The 25,140-nt window shown below is 47.7% G+C and overlaps 2 protein-coding genes across 2 annotated transcripts; one reads left to right on the forward strand and one right to left on the reverse strand.

Moving 5' to 3' along the window:
• Nucleotides 1–16,687: 16,687 nt before the first annotated feature.
• Nucleotides 16,688–18,330, reverse strand: LOC136480479 (CBL-interacting protein kinase 3-like). Its single transcript, XM_066478007.1, has 7 exons — nucleotides 18,142–18,330; nucleotides 17,929–17,991; nucleotides 17,718–17,789; nucleotides 17,393–17,500; nucleotides 17,212–17,292; nucleotides 17,042–17,098; nucleotides 16,688–16,957 (listed from the first exon to the last, which is right to left on the reverse strand). Exons 1-7 carry the CDS (start codon nucleotides 18,328–18,330, stop codon nucleotides 16,688–16,690), a joined length of 840 nt encoding a protein of 279 aa, XP_066334104.1.
• A 1,390-nt stretch (nucleotides 18,331–19,720) lies between these two features.
• Nucleotides 19,721–20,830, forward strand: LOC136480480 (uncharacterized). Its single transcript, XM_066478009.1, has one exon. The coding sequence runs from the start codon at nucleotides 19,721–19,723 to the stop codon at nucleotides 20,828–20,830; it is 1,110 nt and encodes a 369-aa protein (XP_066334106.1).
• Nucleotides 20,831–25,140: the final 4,310 nt, after the last annotated feature.

Raw genomic sequence — 25,140 nt, forward strand, 5'->3', positions numbered from 1 at the left:
CGCTGATGGAGACGCGTCGACCACCACGGCCTTTACTATGGCTGCTGCTACCGGCGCACCAGCAGGCGCGTCCGCCGGCTGCTGATGGGGACGGGTAGAGCGCGGCGACATCTATTGCGGCAGCTACTGAGGGCACGCCACCGGGCTTCCAGGGCACGCGACTGTCCGGCGGGCATCAGGTTAACCATTTCCGTCCTCACTCTCACGCGCCGGCCTCTGCGTTGTATCGTCCCGAGGCGCCGAACGCTCCCATTCGGGCCTCGGCGGTCAGGATGACTTGTTGCGACGCCGCCCGTACTCCTCCTCGCCCGGCGTCTGCTCGACCATATGCGCAACCAAAATGGCAAGCAGGGACTTCGAGATTCCAGAGGAGTGGGCGCTCCTTCCCGTCTTCGTCCTCGGCCTTCAATGGCACGATGCTTATCCGGGGCAGGCCGGGGCCACCGGCGGGCTATAAGAACACGTTCGCTGGAAGGTGCTTCAGGTGTCTTGGTAGCGACCACAAGTTAGCGAACTGCCGTGACCCACTCCGTTGCTTAGCTTGCTGGCGTTTCGGCCATCTTCCCGCAACTGTCCGGAGAAGAAAGAAGCGGCTAAACGTCCTAATATCCAATCCAGACTCCGTTTACCTAAGCCTAGCATCCACTCTAGGATTTCCTTCACTGAGGAACAACCTCCTTCCATCCACAGCCGTCTCGTCTTCCCGCCAATCAACGAAGCCGGTGCTGCTGGGGGGGGGGGGGGGGGGGGGGGGGGGGGGGGGGGGGTCAGGCCGCGTAGATTGGTGGGGAGGGAGACATGGCCTACTTTCCTGGGATGGCGGAAAACCTCCCGGAGGAGGGTGCTGCTGTGGTGATCTCGTTTGCCACCATGGCCAACGAGGTCGACAAGTTTCGTTCCAGGGCGATCCTGCTGGTCGCCCGCCGGGCCGACATCAAGTACCTCAACATCAGCATGGGCGAGGTGGCTCTGGCCTCCAGTAGCAGGATCCGCATCCCGAGCTACGAGGCCAGGGTCACACGCCACCGTCCGGAGCACGTCATGGTCCTCTTCGACTACCCGCCGCAGCGTGACATGGCGGTTCAGGCAGGCATCCTGCGTGTCCGCGGGATCCACTTCGACATCCTGCCATGGACCGAGACGCAGCACGGGAGGTGGTACCGTGTGTGGGTCGCCACCGAGAACCTGCTGATTCATGCCTGGAACCCCCAGGTCGCCCGGTGCGTGCTGGGAGACGACTGCCTCTTCTCGACAAGATCGAGTACGCCACATTCAGGCAGGACGCCACTGACATCTTCTGCTGGGCCTGGATGTGGAACCCGGACTTCCTCCGCCGCACCAAGCGGTTGACCATCTTTCCGACGGGGCAGGGGCGCAGGGCAGTCCCCCGATCTGGGTGGCCTGCTGCAGTAGAACAGGGAGGTGGCCCCTCCTCCTAGGGGGCAATCTCACAACCACATCATCCACCTAGACCGGATTGAAGACTGGAGTCCCCCGCGTGATCGCACGCCGAGCTCGGCCCAGAGCGGGCACCCATCCTCTGGGTCGTCTGAATCGGAGGAGTACCCCTAGATCTTTGATTTCGAGGACTGGGTGCCGGGGGTCATCGACGGCCACCGTCCGAGAGCCCGCGCACAGCCATGCCATGCTCTGCAGCTGCAGGAGCACCGGCGGCGCCACCCTGACCAGGATGACGACGACGGTCACGGCCCCTGGGTGCCGTCCCGGGGGATTCTGGAGCGCGGGCGGCAGGCCTTCGACATTCTACGTCGGGTCGGAGGAAGCGCCAGTGCTGGTGGCAGCAGGGAGCGCACTCGCTCCCCATCGGCGTATAGGCGCAGGGACGCTGGTGATCAGGAGGTGCCTATGGACGGGGATCGCGGCAGAGGCGCTGTGCGGGGTGTTCGGGGCTCGCCTAGAGCTCGGGACCCCCCCGCGCAGGGAGGACGCGGACTGGGAGCGTCGCCGCTCGCGGTCACCTCTCAGAGTAGCCGGACAGGAGAGGTGCAATGGCAATGACGGCGAGACGGAGGCAGCCCCGGTGATCGATGACCTGGGCTCGGCTCTGCTCTCGGGTCTGCATGTCGTGGGTGGTGCGCCATCCCCGCCAGTGCTGCACCCGGACCCAATGATGGAGTTTTACAAGGGACTATGCAGCGATGACATTGGTGGAGTCGTGGCGGACAACCATGGGCTGGGATCCCATGCTCGGTGAGGCCTCGGCAATGTGCCACAAGATGGTGTGCAGGCCCCTGTCCTTCTCCCTGCCGCCATTCCCACCAGAGGAGACCCCCGGCTCGCCTGACAACCCTGACTACACCCCGCCGGTTTCCACCCTCTGGGGCAAGGTGGCTGATCTGAATGAGGAGGCGACGGTGCTTGGCTATAACAATGTAGTGCACTTCGGTCCTGGAGTGCAGTTATCTCAGGAGATTGGGGGTCAGCTGAGGGAGACGGCAATCACTAAGCAGGTGGCAGACATGATGCTTGAGGAGCGTAGGAACAGCATTGTAGAGAGCATCTTTGTGTCATGTGAGCAGCCGCTGCTGCAGGTGCCTGAGACCGGCAAGACCAAGCGGGAAGACTGGGCCGAGCAAGACTGCAAGGAAGGAGCCGACCAGGAGGAGCACCAGGCAGCAGGTGCTGACCAACTCGGTGCCAGGCTCCAAGAGGGCCACCCACCGCGGCACCGCCTCATCAAGGCCTTCGAGGTGGTTGGCCCACCTCCCTGGACAGTGGCCCGGTGCTCGCAGCAGCAGCACACCCTGCAGCTGTGCAGGAGATGACGGGGGCTGAGGAGGTGGCCGCTTGACTGGGCGCTCCTCCACCCCGTGCGCCGCCCTCCGGCCCCTCCCTCACCTCCGCTCTTCACCCCTGTGCTGCCGAGGTGGCCGCTCACGTGGGCGCGGTCGCCTCCGAGCTCCCAGCGACTTGCCGTCATCTCCCCGACGGGCAGCGCACCGGGAAGTCCGTGCGCGTTCCCCCACGGGCGTCGTAGACGGTCATCGCGCCGGTGCTGGCACACACGGCGTCAAGCCACGCGAAGCTAGAGCCTAGAGGCCGGTGGGAGGCTGCGACATGGGCGGCCTGCAACGACAGGGCGGCAGCGTGTCGCCGGCGTGGGGTGGCCGTGACCCCTACCCCTGGTGCTACAACCGTAGATCCGCAGCTGGTTATTCGGTGAGTACATCAATGCATTCCCTTATACTGCAATTTCTGAAATTGTTTGCTAAGGGGACTGTGGATTTCTCATCGTGATGATTTTGCAGCAAGTTAGTTGCAGAGAGGGAGGATGCTGCGGAGACGGTGGTCGTTCCCGCAGGTGACTGCGGCGGCGGTCATGGACGGCAGCTGCGGGCTGCGGCACCAGAGTGGACAAAAACGGTGGTGTCAAAAGATGACTATTAAAAGTGCAGATAGGCTCTATTGTTGATATATCGATGGTGTCAAAAACGATGTGAGCCATTGTTGATGCGTATAGCCAACTCCTCTTCCACACTGCAGGATTAGCTGCTCGTAGATTTCCCCTGCATCTACATGTACATGTGGATATAGTGCCAGCAGGCCCGGATACTTCCCCGGCTCTATTTCTCAGCAAGCTTTGTAAGCTTTGTTGCTGATAGATATCCAGTTCCATCCAATCAGATGATTGGGCTGCACCCAAGGAGCAATCTCGTAAATGCTGATATGTTGTCAGCTAAGGAGAAAGGCCTGAAAGTAACCATATGTGGAGCTGCTGCTAATGATTAATCTGTGTAGTTGTTTTACTTCATCCAGTTATTGCATATTTGGTGGCTTATATGAATTTAAATCAAATGACTCCTAATGAATCGGGTGTGCATAACTTGTCATATTTGAATGAATATATTTTTTTTCTGTTCATCTGCAAATAGTTTCTGAATTCTAAAACAAGAGTAGATCCTGTCTCTTCAACTATCTAATTTTTGTGGGGCTGTTGTTAAATCAACATGCACAATATCTTGTATTTCCACCCAGTGGGAGACATAAGATCCCAAATGCTTTACCGTTGCATGTCGGTGACAGTGGTATTGGTTCAACAAATAGCCCTGGTGAAATGCGCTTTATGCTTGGATAATTTTTTCACTATCCAACTGCTACTTTTTCTGTTTATGGTACATGTCACAGTCCTTTTTATATGCACATGCCATTTTTTCTGTTTTCTTTGCCACAAGGGAAAAAAAACAGAAAAGCTCCTCGCATGGGCGGACCTACAGTTGTGCCCGGGTATTCCCGGGCATACCCAACATTTTTAAGAAAATTTTTAGTAGTTCTTGGAGATATATACATGTACAATATAGTTAAGGTCTCAAAATTGCGATTCTTCACTATTTTCTCGCTGTAATTCGCGTCTAACTGAAAGCAGCCCACAGGCCACACCTAGCCGGACGGTCCAGTGGCCCATCTGGCCTTCCCACACCCAAATCCCCAATTCCCCACTCCCCAAACCCATCAGGCTGCCGTAGGGGTAGGGCAGCCAGCAGCTTGGACCGTTCGACGGACACGGAATCGCGCCGCGGCGCCGGCGCCCCCCTCCCCCTGGTAGCTACGGAGCCAGAGCTGCTCGCTCGGCGCGACCCGAGCCGCAGGAGCCGGCGAGCCCGACTGCTCTAGTTCTCTGCTCCGAAGTTCAACTGTCCGACCTCGATTTGATTTCTTCGTCCAGAGGTAATCAAAATTCAAATCCCTTTTGCCTTTGCTATGTTCTGTCAAATGTAGAGGTGAACTTTTTATGTTGTTCATCCAAATATTTTCTTGCCATGGGCATACCCTACTCTAAAATCCTGGGTCCACCACCGGCTCCTCGTCATTTGTTTGTATTGTCGATTGTCTAATAGTGGCAATGGTTAACATGACATGTTTGAATGAAATCCTTGTCAAATACAAAATAGTTACTGAAAATCAAATCAAGCTTAGATATTGTTTTCCAAAATATCTGATTTCTTTGGGTGTTCTCATTGAACCAGCATCAGCATGTGTGTCATTTTCTTGTTTCTATAGGTTAGGTGCCAATTTTAGACTCTTTGTTCTTATACACAAACACCCTGCAGGTTAAGGATGTTATGAAGAAACAGAATGAACTTCCTCTGTGCCAGGAGGGAGATATGATAATGGACCAACTCACGGAGCTCACCAGTAAAGGTTGTGGTTGTCTGCTTGTGGATAATGAAGAGCATCATTTGTTTAGGACCTTCACTGATGGTGATCTCCGGTAGGCACCGAAGGTAAGTGGGCTAGGTTTGTGGAACATGTCAAATCAACTTGTAGAGATGTGCAGAAATCAGGTTTTACAGTTGATTCAGTGACATTGACTGTAGCTCTCTATGCTGCATCAGATACAGGAGACCTTCAGATTGGTAAAACAAGCCATGGTTATCTTATAAGGCATGACATTCAGCCTGTTTGCTTGTTGGTTTTGAGCCAGGGTTTATCAGCCAGCCAACGGTGTTTTTCTCTCACAACAAACCAGCACCAGCCGGGCTTCTCAGCCCAGAGACCAACCAGCGAACAGGCCGATTGAGATGAGGGCTTGGAGGGCTATCTGATTGACATGTATGCCAAGTTCAGCTGTATAGAGAGAGTGTTTGACGACTATAGCTTTTGAGGCTCCCGTTTCATTTTTTGTTATATACTCTTAGTACATTGAGTTTTTAAAATTTTGAGGCTCCCGTAGCGACGCACGGCCCCTTCACCCCCCATCCGTGGTGAAGCCCGACTCCTCGCCTCCCCGATCCCACGCCCACTCCATCGACTCCCCAAGCGCGTAGACTGCTCCCACGGTCCTACCACTCCCTGCTCTCCCCCGTCGGGCGTCACCCTTGCCCCGCGCCTCTTGCCGCTCGCTGCCGCTAGCTCAACCTCGCGCCCCTCCTTCCCCGCCTCCGCCCACCGCCGCTGCCGTGGCCTGCATGCCCTTCGGCCGATTCCCACCGGCTGTGCCCGGCCGAGCCGCCACCGCCCACCCCCGCGGCTGGTGGCCGATTGGGCTGCTCACGCGCGGCATGGTCCAGTGCGGGCGGCGTGCGCGGAGCAGGCTCGAGCGGCAGCGCGCGCGGAGCAGGGCTTGCGAGGGGCGCGCACGGAGCTTATTCGTGGGGATGCACCAGGAACGGCCCCGAGCAGGCGTGCGAGGCCGCGCCGGAGCAGTCGCGCGGTGCCGTGTCGACAGGCGCTTTGGGGCAGCGGCGGCAGCTCCTGCGCAGACGCAAACGAAGCCGCAGGCCTCGGGTCCATCGTCGTCGTCCAGCCATGACCCGGTGATCCTACAGTTGGGCAAGGCCAGGAGGCCTACGCTCATCCCGCTGCAGATGAAGGTGGTCGACCTGGGCGATTGATGCTTAATAATGCATTGATTTAGTAGAGAAAATTGCTATTATAGGACGCGAAACAATGGGCTTCGCTATTATAGGACTTCAATCGTCGACTTCGCTAAAACGACATTTGAAACGATGGCACTTTGTTTTACATGACATTTGGTCCTTTTAATCATTTTTCTCATTTCAAATACATGTATTTTGCCATGGGAGGACCGTATTGCCCTTCAGTCATATTCACGTAAGAGTTGGCAGGCAGGTGCGTGGGCTGCCTGGCTACTGCCGCCGTGGCCTTCAATGCGGAAGTCTATCTTCTTCTTTCCAGCCCAAATCAAAGGGGAAAAGGATTTCCAGTAGCACTTCTACATATCAGGCCAACACGAGGGATGCAGCACCAGCTGATAGGAAGATGAGCCCATTGAGAGGGAGAGCTACTCCTGAGCAATCAGAGAATCCACATGCCAAGGTCCAATTAATCTCTCGGATGATTTTGTAGTAGTCTGCGATGCAGCATTGGACACACTTGACAATGATGCACTCGGTGAAATGCTGTGTGGGGGATATACCCCCGGGTACCACAAGATGGTACATGGGCCGCACCATCCGAGGTGGCCCGGCCCGTAAGATCGAGGCGTGCACGGCAAGATTACAAGTTGTACTAGATATTGTAATAGTACCAAATAGGATACTTTGCTTGTAACCCTCCTCCTCCAGACTATATAAGGAGAGGCAGGGGTCCCCTTCAGGGAACAGACCTCAATCAATACAGAATAATGAGACACAGGGCGTAGGTATTACGCCAACATGGCGGCCGAACCTGTATAAATCTTGTGTCTTGTGCCTCTGTAACCATCTGGTTCCTGATTACACGCACCGTCTACCGACAATCTACCATCATGGGCATACCCCTAGATGGACTGCCGACCATATTTCGTCGACAGTGGCGCGCCAGGTAGGGGGTGTGCGCTTGATCCCATGGCGAGCCAGATGGCATACCTCAAAATCTACGTCGTTCGTGGAACTCGGCGGATCGCGGCGACAAGCTTCGACAACCAGAGCATCGGCTTTTCTCACTGCGCCGCGTGACATGATTCCACGGCGATATCTTGCGGTGTCCCAGCAGATGCCAAATATGAATTGGCAAGCGTTAGCTGATTTCCGGGCATGACACGGAGGGCAGCCACCAACAGCGCCGCCACGGCAATTACCCTTCACACAAGATCCAACCGGCTAGGACTCTAGGAGTCATACTGCATGGCAACATGCACGATGCCTTCGTCTCCGTAGCCTCAAGAGTCAAGACTCGATCAATAGATGACGTGATGATCTACGCCACCATGTAGCTAAATATAGTTTCCATATACGACAACAAGCCAATAAGGAAGGAGCAAGATAGAAGAAGAGGTTGCCGGGATGTGCAGGCTCGGGGACCACGGACTACGTCGACCACGTCCCGAGCGGCTCCGCCGAGCTCACATCGACCACGGACCACGTCGACCACGTCTCAAATGGCTACACCGAGCTCCGACCACGTCCCGAGCGGCTTCGCTGAGCTCCGACCACGTCTCGAGCGGCTCTGCCGAGCTCCGACCACATCGACCGCAGACCACGTCGACCACGTCCCGAGCGGCTCTACCGAGCTCCGACCACCTCGACCACCAGACCACGTCGCAATGATGATCGCCATGAAGAATGGCGCTATGACAACCGCGACCACTGTCATGACGACAGGTCAGAAAGCTCGAGGACCGGACAACTTTATCGCCATCGACCAGATTTCTATCCAAAGATAAGTACACTTCTAATATTTATATTTAATATAATTTTCATTACGACGTTTCTCCACAACATTCTCGTCATGATTATTCTTCAAATAACGTTTGTCCATGTATATAATCTTAAATATAACTTATAGCTATACTTAATGCAAATCCTCGACCAGTCATGTTGACGCTCGATGTCTCTAGAAATGGCCCTGTCTCCGGCTCCTCCCTCACGTGCACGAGCATCTGCCCTCTGCGTTATCGGTGGACGGTAGCGGCTCCTTAGCGACGCTTTGTTATCCTACACGTGCACGGGCTCCGCGCCCCGCGTTATGGTTAACGGGCTAGCTAGGGCTGGAGACTCAGCTACATACTAACTGGTCGGGCAGTTTATATTAAGTATAAACACAAACTTCACATTAACACTGATGTTTGCAAAGCACCAACTGCTTTATCACATCATGTTCGTTTGCAAATGACTGCTGAGCGTCATACGCTATTTCTTCACCGCCGATTTTTTCTCCATAATTTATTATTTTGTACATCATGTACTACCATTCTACATATTTATATTGCAGGAATTTCAAGCTATGCTCGGGGACTTCGTCGCTCGCTTCTCGATCGACGCTCGGGGACTGCCTCGATCACTCTCCGACCACAGCTCGGGGACTTCGTCGCTCGCTCCTCGACCTGTGCTCGGGGACTGCCTCGACCACTCTCCGACCACAGCTCAGGGCCTTCGCGTCTTGACTACATGCGATTGGCGACTCGCATACAGTTGGGATATTTTTTCTCACTTAGACCTTGCTACAAGGCTCATACCTCACCTTCCAGCAAGCTCGGGGACTACATCGAGCGATGCACCTGCCGGTGCATCTCATATCGCCTGTACGACGATTAGATTCTCAACTTAACTAGGAATTCTTTTTAGACCCTGGCACCACGTGCCTACGTCACCTACTACTAGGCTCGGGGACTAAGTGGGCACACTTCACCTTGCGGTGAATGTGTTTGTTTTTCAACCCCTATGCCTCTGATGATCAAAGACGCTACGCTTCAAGACACCCTTAGTTTCTTCAGAGAAACCCGAGTGGGCACACTTCCCAGGACAGAAATCTTTTTCTTTCTTCTTAAGAGCACCATACATTCTTCGGACAACCTACTTCTCCGGCGACAACAGTGGTCAGAGATGTCAAGAACTCAAGCCTCACTGTTCGGAGATGGTTGAAATGGCGTGTCGCATCAGAATACATGGCGCTCGGGGACTAGCTGTGGGGGATATACCCCCGGGTACCACAAGATGGTACATGGGCCGCACCATCCGAGGTGGCCCGGCCCATAAGATCGAGGCGTGCACGGCAAGATTACAAGTTGTACTAGATATTGTAATAGTACCAAATATGATACTTTACTTGTAACCCTCCTCCTCTAGACTATATAAGGAGAGGCAGGGGTCCCCCTCAGGGAACAGACCTCAATCAATACAGAATAATGAGACACAAGACGTAGGTATTACGCCAACACGGCGGCCGAACCTGTATAAATCTTGTGTCTTGTGCCTCTGTAACCATCTGGTTCCTGATTACACGCACCGTCTACCGATAATCTACCATCATGGGCATACCCCTAGATGGACTGCCGACCATATTTCGTCGACATGCTGGGTGATGAAACTGACAAGGAGAGTGTACTGTTATCCTTTTCAGTAAGATCCATGCTTTCTGATAGGGTCCTAGTGCCATCTGATGCAGCTGTTGTTATTGGTGACACCCTTCTTGATGAAATTGCCAAGGATGAAAGTTTGAGATCTTTACGAACACCGACCTTTCTGGACACATCATCTGCACCATTAGAAGAAGGTGACTTTTTTGGTGACCCCCCTTGTTATGACATTGACGAAGAGACCAGCCGGTCAATTTTATCAGCAAGATCAATACTTCTTGACAAGGTATTTGCAGCGGAGGACATTGTAGTTCGCTTCGGTGAAACCCCACGTGACCGAATTGATGGAAGAGTAGACCTACTGATCTTATCAGTGAGATCCATGCTCTTGGACATTGTGCTTGCAGACACCTTGCCCCCCATCATAGCAGGCCAGCGATGATGATCAATAACCTCAGCATGTGGATTCTCTGATTGCTCAGGAGTAGCTCTCCCTCTCAATGGGCTCCTCTTCCTATCAGCTGGTGCTGCATCCCTCATCTTGGCCTGATCTGTAGAAGAGCTACTGGAAATCCTTTTCCCCTTTGATTCGGGCTCGAAAGAAGAAGACAGACTCCGCATTGAAGGCCACGGCGGTGGCAGCCAGGCAGCCCACGCACCTGCCTGCCCACTCAAGGGCAATACGGTCCTCCCATGGCAAAATGCATGTATTTGAAATGAGAAAAGTGATTAAAAGGATCAAATGTTATGTAAAACAAAGTGCCAACGTTTCAAATGTCGTGAAGTCCTATAATAACGAAATCCATTGTTTCGCGTCCTATAATAGCAATTTTCTCGATTTAGTACCGTGCAGCCTGAGTGCCTGTCTGGAGTAGTACTGCCACTTTTTCCATCCTTGATAACAGGGAGAATGCTGGACAAAAGCAATGGTGACATAGCTGCCGATGGGTACAAGTACAAGGTGAAAAATTTTAGCTCTGAGGGCAATTTTTCTGCTGGTATCGAGCTGCTTGTTTCTTACTGTGCCTGTCAACTAATAACCTTTTGTCTGATCTCTAAATATTTTTATTGAAAAACTCTGGAATCTAAATATGAAAATTGTTGTACTTAGTCTTAACATATAATTTGTTGTGTTGAAGTACTGTTACTACTGAGATCAGCATGCTGAATGTTTCAGCATACGGAGAGGAGTTTTCTTGATTTGATTCTTGCTTTGACCTAAACCATCTTATGTTTCAGGATGGTGCTAACCTCATAGCTGACAATAACCTGGAGGCATATAGATTCTCTGTCTCCTGATCCAGGCTTATACCAAGTATAACCATTTTTTGTGCAGAAACTTTATCGTGTATGAAGCAACAAATTTTAAGGATCTTCGGTTAAACTTTCGTAAGTTAAATACACAGATGGCTAGACACGGTATGCCTATTGCAAATAAATTTTGAATGGTATTTATATCTGGTAATTGTATGAACATAAGCAGCAAGCAATATCAATAACTATTGGGTTCTTCAGGTGTCCAAGTCCCTCTGTTTGTAATTATATGACATTTAGGACAAGCTAATGTATGTAATCTACACTACCAGAGATGGCCTCTTTGCCGAGTGTCCCAGACTTTGTCGGCTGCTTTTTATCGGGCACTCGGCAAAGAGGCTCATTACTAGAAACAGAGCCTTTGCCGAGTGCAAACTGCTTTGCCGAGTGTTAAAAATCGGGCACTCGGCAAAGACCTTCTTTGCCGAGTGCCACACTCGGCAAAGAATTCTTTGCCGAGTGGCAGACTCTCGGCAAAATAGCGGCACTCGGCATAGGCTGCCCCGCGTAACGGTGTTCGGCCACGTCCTTCTTTGCCGAGTGCCTGCTGTTAGGCACTCGGCAAAGTTTTTTTTTTGGAAAATACTTTGCGAGTGCCCTTGACATGGCGCTCGGCAAAGATTTAATATTTTTTTTAAATGTCTTTGCCGAGTGCCTAACAGCTTAGGCACTCAGCAAAGGGAGAAATTAAAAAAATTACATTTTTTAAAATACCTTTACCGAGTGCCCCTGTGAAGGCACTCGGCAAAGAGGAAATTTCTAAAAAAAATTCAAAAACCTCTTTGCCGAGCGCCTTATTCTTGGCACTCGGCAAAGATCCCTTTTGCCGAGTACCATACCCCGGCGCTCGGCAAAGTTTTTTTTTGTTTTTGGCCTCCAAATTTTTTGTGCAGCCCTTTTAAAGTACCAGGAACTCCTCATTAGAATTTGGGGATTTTTTGTGGCTTTTTGATATATTTAGTTACTTTATTTCGTTTACTTGAATTTTTTCAAAAAATATAAATTTGAACTGCACGTGGTACGAATAATAGAATTTAATGTTTCAAAAAATGATAGTCATGTTACTGAGTGTAGTGTGAGGCCATATCCAGGAACGGACCCAAAATTTCGGACATCTTGTTCACGAAACATGACCGCGAACTTGCGTCCGAAGTGTTTTTAAATTCTATAAAAAGCAAACGAAGTTCGAAAATCATGAAACTTGTTGAGATGTCGTGATATCATATGCGGAGGATATGATAAAAATTTTAGAAGATTTCGTGAACGTTGTCACGTACGATGCTTATAAACCGAAGAATCTCCGAAGAAGTTTCATGATTTCATGAAGAGACCGACAAGGTGGTAAGCATCGTACATGACAAACTTATATGAAACCTCCTCAATTTTTTATCACAGCATACACATATGATATCATGACATCTCGACAAGTTTCATGATTTTCGGACTTCGTTTGCTTTTTATAGAATTTAAAAACAACTCGATCGCAAGTTCGTGGTCATGTTTCATGAAGATGTTCAAAATTGGTGGTCTATTCCTGGGTACGGCCTCACATTATATGAAATAACATGAATATTATTTTCCCATTCATTTTTTTTCATTATTCGAATGACTAGCAGTTATAATTTGAATTATCCAAGAAAATTCAATTAAATGAAATAAATTAAAGAAATATAGAAAAAGTCCGAGAAATGTGCCACATTGGAACATGGAGTACCAGGTATTGTATGGGAACTGCAGAAAAAATTTGGATGTCAAAAGTGAAAAAAAAATGGTTTGCCGAGTGTCAAAAAATGACACTCGGCAAAGGAGCCTCTTTGCCGAGTGTCAGGAGAAGACACTCGGCAAAGAGGTTGGTTTGTCGAGTGTCAAAAAGAACACTCGGCAAAGAGAGGGTTTGCCGAGTGTCAAAAAAAACACTCGGTAAAGAAATAATTTTTTTTTCTAGAAAAGAAGCAGAAGAAAAAAATAAAAAAACTTTGCCGAGTGTCAGATCTAGGACACTCGGCAAAAAATAAATAAAAAATCATTTGCCGAGTGTCAGATCTAGAACACTCGGCAAACACTGCTTTGCCGAGTGTCAGATCTAGGACACTCGGCAAAGCTGCTATACTATATAACTGCAGCGCGCACACGCACACACGCACGCAGGCAGCTGAACGCGCCAACGCCGCCGTCGCCGCCCGCACCGGCGCCCGCACCAGCGGCGCTGCTAGGAGCCCCCTCCTGCGCGCACAAGTCAACTCCCGCCTGCAGCTGCCGCACCCCACGCCGGCCCCCATGGCTCGTTCCGCCTCCACTCTTGTCGCCGGCTTTCTCCTCGTCCTCGCGCTCCTCACCCTGGACGCGACGTAGGGCCAACAGCCTTTCCCGCCCACCGATCCCTCCGACGGCATCGATTTCTCGCTCCTTCTGTGGTGTCTGAGGTTGTGTAATGGCGACGAGAAAGTTGGCAGCTAGTAACTCGTGGATCTCGCGTTCCTGCAGCGGATGCCCTGCACGCTGTGTTCCGGCAGTGGCGACTGGAGGGGGAGGCGGTGGCGGAGGACCCGTGCATGAAGCGCGTCTGGTCCGGGTCGTTCGAAATAAACGCGTCTATCAACTGCAATTGCCCCGCCATCAGCCGGTGCCGAATCACGGGCCTGTGCGTCGTCTTCACTCTTTCTCCCATTTGATGCTGATGCCTATGTGCCGATTCCCGCTGGCTCTCTTCAATTTGACGGAGCTCGTCTCTCTGTGAGTTTTTGAATCGATGGTTCATGCTGTACAATTGCAAATGCTTTAGGGAGCTTGGTGTTAGATTAAAATGGTTTCTTGAAGTAATGACTACTCTCTCTGCAGCTTGAAATTGCACCACGACAAACTACTTAAGAATATATCCGAGTTTACTTAAAAAGAGTAGGCCTATAACTAAGATTTTCATGAAAATATGGACTTGTGCTAACATCCAGTGTTCTACTGCCCAGAGGAATATACCAGACATGAATGTACCTAGCTTTGGTACTTTTTAGTATTTTGGTATCTCAGATATCCATGTAATACATAGCATCTAATTGAAAAACTATCTGATCTCATCCTACCAAACTGTTAGTATACATGACAGAAAGCTTGTCTACCATGACTCCCTCCTATCCTATTATAGTTGTCATTTTAGCTCTATTGGAGCAACATACTTTGCTCCTACGAATTGTACCATAGATTCTGGAACAGTATAACACCACTGCCATTCTACTGAGAAGCAATGAGTAGGGCTATTTCGTGGAAAGTGTTGCCTCCGACAACCAAACTGACAAGTATTTGCTGATCAAATGCACTTTCAATTATAACACTTGTTTTGGACCTAAGGCTACCATTTTTAAGCTCTACCAGCTTTATTATAACCCTGTTTTTTCCCCTTACCCTTGATTGTCAATATGGTTCTATACATTCTCTTGTGAGAATAGGAATTTCAATATGATTGTAAGTCCCCTCCTATTTCATTTTGTAGGGATTTAAGTAATAACAACTTGAATGGTTTAATACCCCCAGAAGTTGGCAATCTTTCCAAACTGGAAACATGGTGATAACCATACTTGCTCCCCTAAATATAAGCCTGTACATGTTATTTAGCTCTTCATTGAGCCATTGTTGTTGTATTATTCCAGAATGTATGTATTGATGGTCCATCTTGCTGAATGCTATTAATTCAACCTACTGCTAACAGAATGATTAAAGTTTTCCTACTTGATTGGGCCACAATAGTACAACACTACATCCCTGCCATGCATCTATAACAGCTGAGCGCCCCTCGGCAAAGCTAGAAAAATGGGCGCTCGGAAAACCATTTTTCCAGCTTTGCCGAGTGCCATGACCATGGTACTCGGCAAAGAATTTTTTTTTAAAAAAAATTCAAACTTTGCCGAGTGCCGGCCAGAGGGCACTCGGCAACGAATTTTTTTTTAAAAAAATCAAACTTTGCCAAGCGCCGGCCAAGGGGCACTCGGCAAAGAATTTTTAGAAAAAAAAAAAAAACATCTTTGCCAAGGGCCGGATAGAGGGCACTCGGCAAAGAATTTTTTTTAAAAAAAATAAAAAATCTTTGCCGGGTGCCTGCAAGGTTGGCACTCGGCAAAGCGACCGTCAACGGGGCCAGTGCCGTGACGGTCGCTTTTCTTTGCCGAGTGCCCCACTACCGGAATCATAAGCTTTGCCGAGTGCCAAGAACTTTGCCGAACGTTTTATATCGGGCACTCGGCAAAGGTTGTCTTTGCCGAGTGCCCAAACTCGAACACTCGACAAAGGCACGACCCTCGGCAAAGCTGCTCTTTGCCGAGTGCTCAGGGTTAACACTCGGCAAAGATGTACTCTTTGCCGAGTGCTCAGAGGTAACACTCCGCAAAGACTTTCTTTGCCGAGTATCAACGGCTCACACTCGGCAAATTTTGGCCTGCCGTCAAACCAGCCTGCCGCTGTCAGCTCTTTGCCGAGTGTACAAAGGCAACACTCGGCAAAGAGGCTCTTTGCCGGGTGTCAAAAGTAGACACTCGGCAAAGTATAATTTTTTTTGGCTCCTGCACTTCAAAAATTTTCACCTCTCCACACACCACATGTGGTACTCCATGCTTAAGTTTGGTGTATTTTTGAATTTATTTGCTATATTTAACTAATTAATTGCATTTCAAGCAATTTTTTGAATTAAGTTAAATTTGAACTGCAAGTGATTCAAATATTTGGAAAAAATGAGTATAAAATTGATATTCATGTTATTCAACCCAGTTTGAGGCCTTACCTATAAGATTATAAGGGTTTTCGAACATCTTATTTCAGAAACACGACCCCGAGCGTGTGGTTGAATGGTTTTTAAATTCAATAAAAAGCAAAGGAAGTCCGAAAATCATGAAATTTGATAAGATGTCATGATATCATATGTGGAGGCTGTGGTAAAAAATTGAGAAGGTGTCGCATAAGTTGTCACGTACATTGCATACAAACCGAAACATCTCCGAAGAAGTTTCATGATTGTTGAGAATGATCTGGTAAGATTTGTAGTGAAAGTGACGGTCGAGTTGTGGTTTGACTCCGAAACTTTTTGTATAGCCAATAGACATCAAATATCATGTCATGTTAAATTTTAGTGATTTTTTGGATCCATTAGATAATTATTAATTTTTAATTGCAATTATATAAATGGAATTTGAGCTATAACTATATGAAATCATGGTCTATTTTTCGCTGAAGCATCAAATTTGCATTGTTGGGTGAATTTGACAAGGTATTTTCAAAGTGTATTGGAACAAATTTGGAAAAACGGTTAAGGAAAAGGGAAAGGAAATAGAAAAGTTTTTTTAAAAAAAATACCTTTGCCGAGTGTGCTAGGGTTAGCACTCGGCAAAGTATAGTCTTTGCCGAGTGTCTTATCGGTTTGACTCTCGGCAAAGATGTTTAATGTTTTTTTTTAAAAAATCCCGGCTTTGCCGAGTGCTGGATCGCAGACACTCGGCAAAGGCCTCACCCAAGACTTAACTGGCACGGCCCAGACTCACTCACGCACGCCCCTGCCTCACCGCCCCCCGCCCTCAACCGTCCCCTCGCTCCCTCACCGCCCCTGGCAGCGCCGCCCCCCCGCCCTGCCCGTCATCCTCACGCCGCCCCCGTCACCGCCCCGCACGCCACCCCGCCCGCAACGCCGCGTCTGCGCGCCGCCCCGCGCGCGCCCGCCCGCCCATGCCGGCCGCTCCCGCCGGCGGCCCGCCGCCTGGACTCGTCTCGCCCGCACCCGGCGCCCGTCCCCGCGCGCCGACGACGCAGGCTCCCGCGGCTGGCCCCCGGCGCCCTCCCCCGCGCGCCGACGACGCAGGCTCCGGCGCCCGGCCTCCTGCGCCACCTAGGTAATCCCTTGTCATCATTAACCTACATAATGGATATCAATCTGTATTAGGCAAACTTATTTTTGGTTAAAACAAAAAAAAGAAAAGATGTACAAAAAAATATCACCTCTGGAGCAACATAGTTAGGTGTTCCACATGTAGTATGCAGCAATCCACCATTATGCTAGCATTGAATTAGTTAAAGATTATGGTGTAAATTAGTGAAATGCAGTGAAACCAAAAGAAACAGAAAGAAATAGAACACAATAATTTCTGTAGTATCTTGTCTGATAGTACCTTCACTTGGTCTGATAAAGCACTTAACCCGAAATCTGAAATCTTGAGGTTTCCAGCAACATCAAGTAACAGATTCTCTAGCTGCATACGAGAAATATCAACATTTAAGTTTCATACTATTTCCTTGATCATAACTGATGATACAAACAAAGAGCAGAATCAAGGATGAACAATACTGCACCTTCAAGTCTCTGTGGTATACACCCCTACTGTGGCAATAGTCTACAGCATTGATCAAATGCTGAAAGTATCTACGTGCTTCCTCCTCCTTCAATCTTCCACTTGTGGCCTGATTGTGAATTTGGACAGTGAATCACAAACTGTCATGTAGAGAAAAGAAGCAAACGTGCTATATATATAAAGCATGGAATGTTAAATGTCTCTTCATGCAAAGTTTAGGCTGGAAAAGCAGCTAGCAACTAGCATGCTATATAAATTATCATTGATGAGAAAAGAATAAGGTCAAATGACAGAGGAAGCATTGGCAATGATACAACAGTGCTTACAATGATATCATGGAGCTCTCCACCCATAACAAACTCCAGCACAATGTAAATCCTTGTTTTACTTCCCATCACCTGTCATAAAAAAAGGAACAAAAACAATGCAAATAAATGGTTATGAACTGTAGACCTGGATGTGCATCCCATTCCAATGCAAGAAACGTAATACTGAAAAAATAATATATTTTTACATTTAAAGTTTAAGCTTTATTACCTCATACAGGCGAACAACATTGGGATGCTGTACTAACTTCATTGTACAGATTTCCCTCCTAATCTGACATACAGTTGAGAGGGTGGGATCAGTAATTATCTTTTTTCTCACTAGACATATATCGCAAACAGAAGGGAATTCACTGTAAATAACTTTTTTTGAATCGTGCAGTGAAAATCTATGGAAATAGAATGCAGAGTCTTAACACTTCACCTGTTCAGCTAGTTTGTTCTTGTGAACCTTTGCCTTGTCAAGAATTTTGATAGCAACATGATCCCAGTTCTCCATATTCTTGGCGATCCGGACCTTTGCAAATGTTCCTTCCCCAATGGTGCGTCCGAGCTCATACTTGCCAACGCGGCGCTTTGCTTTGAGCGAAGCAGCCCTCTTAGCCCTGTACATCCTGCTGCTCTAAAGCCAGTCTTTGCCAGGCGCCTTGAAACTATAGCTAGCTACTTCTCAAAGGCCTGCTGCACCTGAAAGACGAGCAAAGATTGAAATGTGCAGAAAGCATAGTAATTTGGCATTCAGAATTGACAGCCATTTGTCACCAGAGCTAGCGCATGTAGCTAATGTATCTCATAGAAATGGTCTAATGCGTAGTACTACGTACAAAATTACCAAGCTAGCTAGCCATTATATATATATATATATATATATAGCATAGCACCTTTTTTAATCTCCAGGTTGGTTGTTGAATGATGGAGTACATCGATCACACAGTGATGGCCCATGCTGAAACTAATCATGCATATGATTAATATATAATCCAACTTGAGACGACAAAAGATATGTGTGAGGATTATATATATAGGCGCGTGCGTGCTCTTCGGCCGGCTGGCCAGCTTGGAGCTTGTAGTGGCTAGTTAGCTAGCCTAATATATACATGCATACTGAGAAAAGCTAGCTGCCATTAGCATAAATCCTTTTGCGATCACTTGCTTGTTATTTGTGGCGGCCGGCTGCAGTGATGAGTATTAGTATTTTGGCAATGTCCAAATAAAACGTCGTCATCACTTATTACTTTTGGCTGTGCGTGCAGTGAGTGTGTGTATATATATTACTAGTACTAGTATATTTGGCAACGCAGGAAGCAGATCCCTGCTTTGTTTGCAAACTACAGTATTTGCTTTGTGATTATATATGTTTATATGAATGTGAATCCAATGCATATGCATATGTGATTATCGGCCATCGTGCCGTACGTTTTTTTGCAGGTTTTAGAAACCTCACCGTGTAGGGGAGGTTCTGTCAAAATTTTCAATTAAGCCTGTATGTTCTTTTTTTGCAGAGAAGAGCCCGTCGGAGCGGAGCCGGAGTACCTCGGCGACCCCGATCGTATTCCTCGCCACCCAAGGTATAACCCCTCTTTCCGTATCATGTTCGTAGATCACATAACCAAGTTAGGTGTCTCCCGTTCGAAAGGGATACGGTTGGAAGTATGCAGATCTTTGCATATCTATAACCGTATGTGTTTCGAATTGTCCACATTTTTTGGACAGCCCGAGGATGCGTAGATGGGGTTAGTTTTCATGGTCTACTCCGATCCGAGACAGAGTTTCGACATCATCTCCCTGTTTTTCTCCGGATACACAATCTCCCTGCCGGGACGTGTATTTGGAGAAGAGCGGGGAGGTGCTGCCGAAATTCTGTCTCGGATAGGAGTAGAGCATGGAAACTAACATCATCTACGCATCATCGGGTGGGATTAGGACCTATCTTCACCTATTAGATAGTAGGATCCTCGTGTAGATGCAATGGATTCTTATATTACTCGCGTATGTGGTAAAGGATGGATGACCGTGAGTGGATGTACACTGGCCGAAGGGGTTATGGAGACCAGACTGATGAATGGATGAAGAAGACCAATGCTTTCTTGGAAGCAGCATTTCGGGAGGCTAAAGAAACGGATAAAGTTTGGTGTCCCTGCAGCGAGTGTGAGAACAGGCGTAAACAAACAAAGGTGGACATGGGTAAACATCTTGGCAAGTATGGATTTATGGCAGACTATACCCGGTGGACCCTCCATGGTGAAGGACGTAGGAGAGACAAGGTCATGAGACAACGCATCGAGGATCTTGATGCTGATGGCGGGGTAGGAGACATGTTAGGTGACTATCATGAAGCACACTTCGGTGAAGGACATAGGGATGAGGAGCCAGATGGAACCGCAAAGGCGTATTACGACATGTTGTCTGCGGCACAGAAACCCCTTTACGACCAGACAAAGGTCTCTCAACTAGATGCCATTGGACGCCTTATGGCTTTCAAGTCCCAGTGCCACCTGAGTCGAGACGCCTTCGATGCTATGCTGACAGTTTTTGGCACTTTGCTTCCGGAAGGTCACATTCTGCCAAGGAACATGTACGAGTCGCGGAGACTCCTCCGTGTACTTAAGATGCCATATGAGCAGATACATGCTTGTCCAAAGGGGTGCATCTTATTTAGGAACAAACACGCGGAAGCTAAGCACTGTCCAAAGTGTAAATCCTCTAGGTTCCTTGAGGTAGACTATGGTGATGGTCTCAAGAGGCAGCTTGACATCCCCGTGAAAATCCTACGGTACCTTCCGTTCGTACCGAGGATCCAACGGCTATACATGACTGAGGAGTCCGCGAAACAGATGGCATGGCACAAAAATGGACGTCGATACAATCCAGATAAGATGGTACATCCTTCCGATGGTGAATCATGGAAACATTTTGATGACATTCATCGTGAGAAAGCTCTAGAGGCCCGTAATGTCCGTGTTGCGCTGGCAACAGATGGGTTCAATCCTTATGGAATGATGGCTGCCCCATACACTTGTTGGCCCCTGTTCGTTATCCCGCTCAATCTCCCCCCCGGCGTCCTCTTTCAACGGCAGAACATATTCTTGTCGTTGATAACACCTGGGGAATAGTATGGGTGTGTTCATGGAGCCTGTGATTGATGAATTGCTCAATGCTTGGGACGAAGGGGTATGGACATATGACCGAGCTACAAAGAGAAGCTTCAAGATGCATGTTTGGTACCCCTACTCCCTGCATGACTTCCTGGCATATGGAATATTCTGTGGCTGGTGTGTTCACGGCAAGTTCCCATGCCCAGTATGCAAGACAGCTCTGAAGTTTATTTGGTTGAAGAAGGGTGGCAAGTATTCCTCGTTTGACAAACATCGACAATTCCTCCCTCTTGACCATGCATTCAGACAAGACACCAAGAACTTTACGAAAGGCCTCAAAGTTACAGACCCTCCACCGGTGATGATGACAGGTGCCGCGGTCCGTGCTCAGATAGATGCTCTCGAGGTCAATGAAGTAGAAGGTGGTTTTGTGGGATATGGCGAGCAACATGCATGGACTCACAAGTCGGGCTTGGAGAGGCTCCCCTATTTTGATGACCTTCTTCTTCCACATAATATTGATGTAATGCACACTGAAAAGAATATCACTGAGGCATTTTGGGGAACAATCATGGACACTGATAAGTCAAAGGACAACGTTAAAGCTAGAGTGGATCTGGCAACGTTATGCGACAGACCAAAGCAAGAGATGCAGCCTCCTAGAAATGACAAGAAATGGACTAGGCCTAAGGCCGAATTCACGTTAAGCAGGCCCCAAAGGAGGGAAGTACTAGAATGGTTCCAAACATTAATGTTCCCTGATGTGTATGCAGCGAATCTGAGGAGGGGAGTGAACTTATCTACTATGCGAATCAATGGGTTCAAGAGTCATGACTACCACATATGGCTTGAGCGGCTTCTTCCAGTGATGGTTCGAGGCTATGTCCCAGATCATGTCTGGCAAGTGCTGACAGAGTTGAGCTATTTCTTCCGCCAGCTTGTGCTAAGGAGTTATCTCGGGCCGTGGTTGCAGACATGGAAAAAATGGCACCTGTGTTGCTCTATAAGTTGGAGAAAATCTTTCCACCAGGCTTCTTCAATCCGATGCAGCATTTGATTTTGCACCTCTTGTATGAGGCACGAATGGATGAGCCTATGCAGGGCCGTTGGTGCTATTCAATTGAGAGAACCCTAAAGGTTGTTCGAAAGAAATATAGAAATAAATGCAAGATTGAAGCTTCCATCATAGAGGCATCAATTCTGGAGGTCTCAAACTTCACAACAACATACTATGGTGACAACCTTCCTAGCGTGCATAATCCACCCCCTCGTTACAATGCTGGGGAAAATGAATCGAGCCTCAGCCTTTTCCGAGGGCAACTCAGAAGTGCAAGTGGTAAGACCCTCAAGACCTTGAGTCCTGAAGAGTGGCACACTATCATGCTATATGTACTGACCAACCTCGAAGAAGTGGAGCCGTACATGGGGTAAGTCACGTTTTTCAACAAACTTGTTCTCGACTAGTCACTATTCTACATCCAACCCCCTTGTTTCTCATCGGTACAGGAAATTTACTCATGAATTCTGGCATCGATCAAGGGCGCCTACCCCGCGGGAATTTCATACCCTTCTTAAACGGGGTGCGGGAAATGGAAAACCCAATTTCATTTCTTGGTTCAAACGCAAGGTACGTTCTAATTTAGCTCATACTTAGTTTGACATTACAAGTTGCTCGTACGTGCGAATGATATAACGAACTATCCCGCTTGAGCTTGTAGGGCCAAACCGATGCATCTATGAGCGCCGAGTTGAGTCAGGTTGCCAGTGGTTGTGCCTTTAGGGTCATGTCATTTACCGGTTATGATGTGAATGGATGTCGTTTTCACACAACAAGACACGAGCAGAGTCGGCCCAATCGAAGAACCACAAATACCGGAGTTTTCACGCCCACCCTTGATGGGCTCGATTATTATGGAAGAGTTGAAGAAATATATGAACTCACGTTTCATGGCCGTAAACCTCTTAATCTTGTCATATTTAAATGCCATTGGTTTGATCCTAAAAAAATAAGATGGACCCCTAATCTTGGTGTAACACCTGGTTTTAAGAACAAAACCAGATACACACCATATGTGAGCCCAGGAAGTCAAATCTCACATATAGCTACAAATAAGGGTAATATCAATAGACAATGCTCAATTATATAACATACTTAGTATAGAGAGTATAACCTTAGAGTATAGACAGCAGAAAGACAACTCTGATCTTCGAGTGAAGACTCCAAATCCACAGGGACAACTGACTGGTTGATCACAAGCCTAATTTCTCCATACTCCAGCAATCTGGTACCCATCCGGGATTTTTATCCAAATAATTGAAAATAAAGCAAGCGTAAGTACATGTCGTACTCAACAAATATAACATGGGGTTCATGAGGCTCAAAAGGCTGACACTGGTTTAACTATGATTAGCTTTTAATGAGTCATGATTTTAGCATAGGAGTAGCAACAAGTTTATCTCAAGCCCATAAACACATGATCAGGTAAACATGAATAATGAATAGCATGAATAATAATCATTAGTGAGCATCTTCATCATCCATATCATTAGTGTTCATCATCTATTCTGTAAATGTTCCAAGGCCGCTCGTGACCGTGAGCACGGCTGATATACCAGTTTTACACTCTGCAGAGGTTGTACACTTTCACTGTGAGTCGTGATTTACCCTTTCGCCCGAGGTGATCAGTCTCTTGACCCACTACCAAGGAAGATCGACAGGGTTCACTATGAAGCCTTCCAAAGGTTCGTCTAACAAGTTAGGGCCATTAGATTCACTCGGCAAACAGATGTAGAGCCCCCCTTCCCGATGGCACAATGACACGCAGCTTATACACAAGGGGACAGAGGCCGCATTATACCCGATTCGTCAAGCCATTCTTACGCCAATAAAGGTAACCACTAACAAGCTAGAAAAGGTCCTCATACTGAGCTAAAGCCAGAGTCATATAGCCCTCACAGCTGTACTATAAGTCCCGGATAATCACTTACAGATAAGTCCTTAAGGAGAGGAATCTAGAGCACCATAAAAATAGCCCAATGCTCTAGCCCCCTTGTTCCATGTTGCTAAAAAGCATCTTTTAATGTTTATTGCATATTACATTAGCCAAGTTACAAGATCATGGTTGTAGTTGAGCACTAGCATCATACTACCCAATGCAATACCCCAAAGGTATCAAGGTACAAGGTACAAAGTACTAGGAATTCCTTAATGGTAGTCAAGGTAGACACATGCAGTATGAATTAAATGATTAAAGGTGAATAGGTAACAAGGAAGATCCCATGCTATACTTGCCTTAACACTTGCTCAAACTTCCTCGTACTTTGCTTCTGGTCATCATCAGCTTCTGATCTTCAGCGCTCACAAGCGGTTCTCGTTCTACTCATAGCAAGCACCATGCATAGGCAAACATACAAGCAAACAAATAAAATCAACTAAGAACAGTACACCACTCAAGATAAAACAACATACTAAAAGAGAACTAATTCTACGGTCGCAAGATCACAAGAAACGCCGAGAACGGAACTATCGTTAAAAAATAATGACTATCGGGAGTTTTATATATATTATAAAAAGAAAAGAAAAGCCTACATGCTTCATTTATTTTAATTAAATAAAACCATGTGAAGGTTATTAATTCAAGTTGTATTTTGATTCAAAAGCGGGTTAAACTGGTCACGTTTTATTCATAAATGTTGCCATATAAATGAAGCAAATTAAACTTTAACTTTGAAAAATAGAATGACATGCGAGAACACATATTTTTGAGTTGAATATATGCAACGTGGTTTAACTAATCAAGTTATAAACAAAGAAAATATATTCATGTAGCAGTTAATTATATCAAATACCGTAGTGTAACCCATACATTGCTTTTAGATTAGAAAATTAGTTACATACAGATTAATCAAACTAAGATTTAAATTATAAAACTCAGAAACTTTTAACATGCCAAACGTCATTTCTAACCCGTAGATTATGTTGTTATATACGAGTCTAGCGCAACTTGAATGGACTTGAGCCGAGCTGTAATAGGAAAACGGCACAGGAATGAAGGTTTAGGGGTCTAGTGGAAAGGATGCATAGACTCAATGTTCCATCCATGCAGCTAAGGTATTGTTCAAAGGCTCATGTGAATTATCCCAATTCAAAAAAAAAAGAATTAGGAGTGAACACAGAAAGATGGATTACTATGCAAGGGTGAGGTAAGCATGGCATCAGCCATATATTTAATATAAGGAACTGAAGGTGCGGATGGCTTGTTAATCATGGACGTACGTTCTGCTCAAGCCTGGCAAGACTACGCTTGCACGCTGCATTTGCTTTCGAT

The sequence above is a fragment of the Miscanthus floridulus genome, chromosome 9 (genome assembly GCF_019320115.1).
Source record: "Miscanthus floridulus cultivar M001 chromosome 9, ASM1932011v1, whole genome shotgun sequence".
In the NCBI taxonomy this organism is placed as follows: domain Eukaryota; kingdom Viridiplantae; phylum Streptophyta; class Magnoliopsida; order Poales; family Poaceae; genus Miscanthus; species Miscanthus floridulus.

Coding starts and splice junctions, on each gene's coding strand:
- LOC136480479 (XM_066478007.1), bottom strand. CDS start 18,330: ATGTACAGGGCTAAGAGGGCTGCTTCGCTCAAAGCAAAGCGCCGCGTT. Junction 17,992..18,141: donor AGAACAAACTAGCTGAACAG/GTGAAGTGTTAA, acceptor ACTGTATGTCAG/ATTAGGAGGGAAATCTGTAC. Junction 17,501..17,717: donor GAGAGCTCCATGATATCATT/GTAAGCACTGTT, acceptor ATTCACAATCAG/GCCACAAGTGGAAGATTGAA.
- LOC136480480 (XM_066478009.1), top strand. CDS start 19,721: ATGGATGACCGTGAGTGGATGTACACTGGCCGAAGGGGTTATGGAGAC.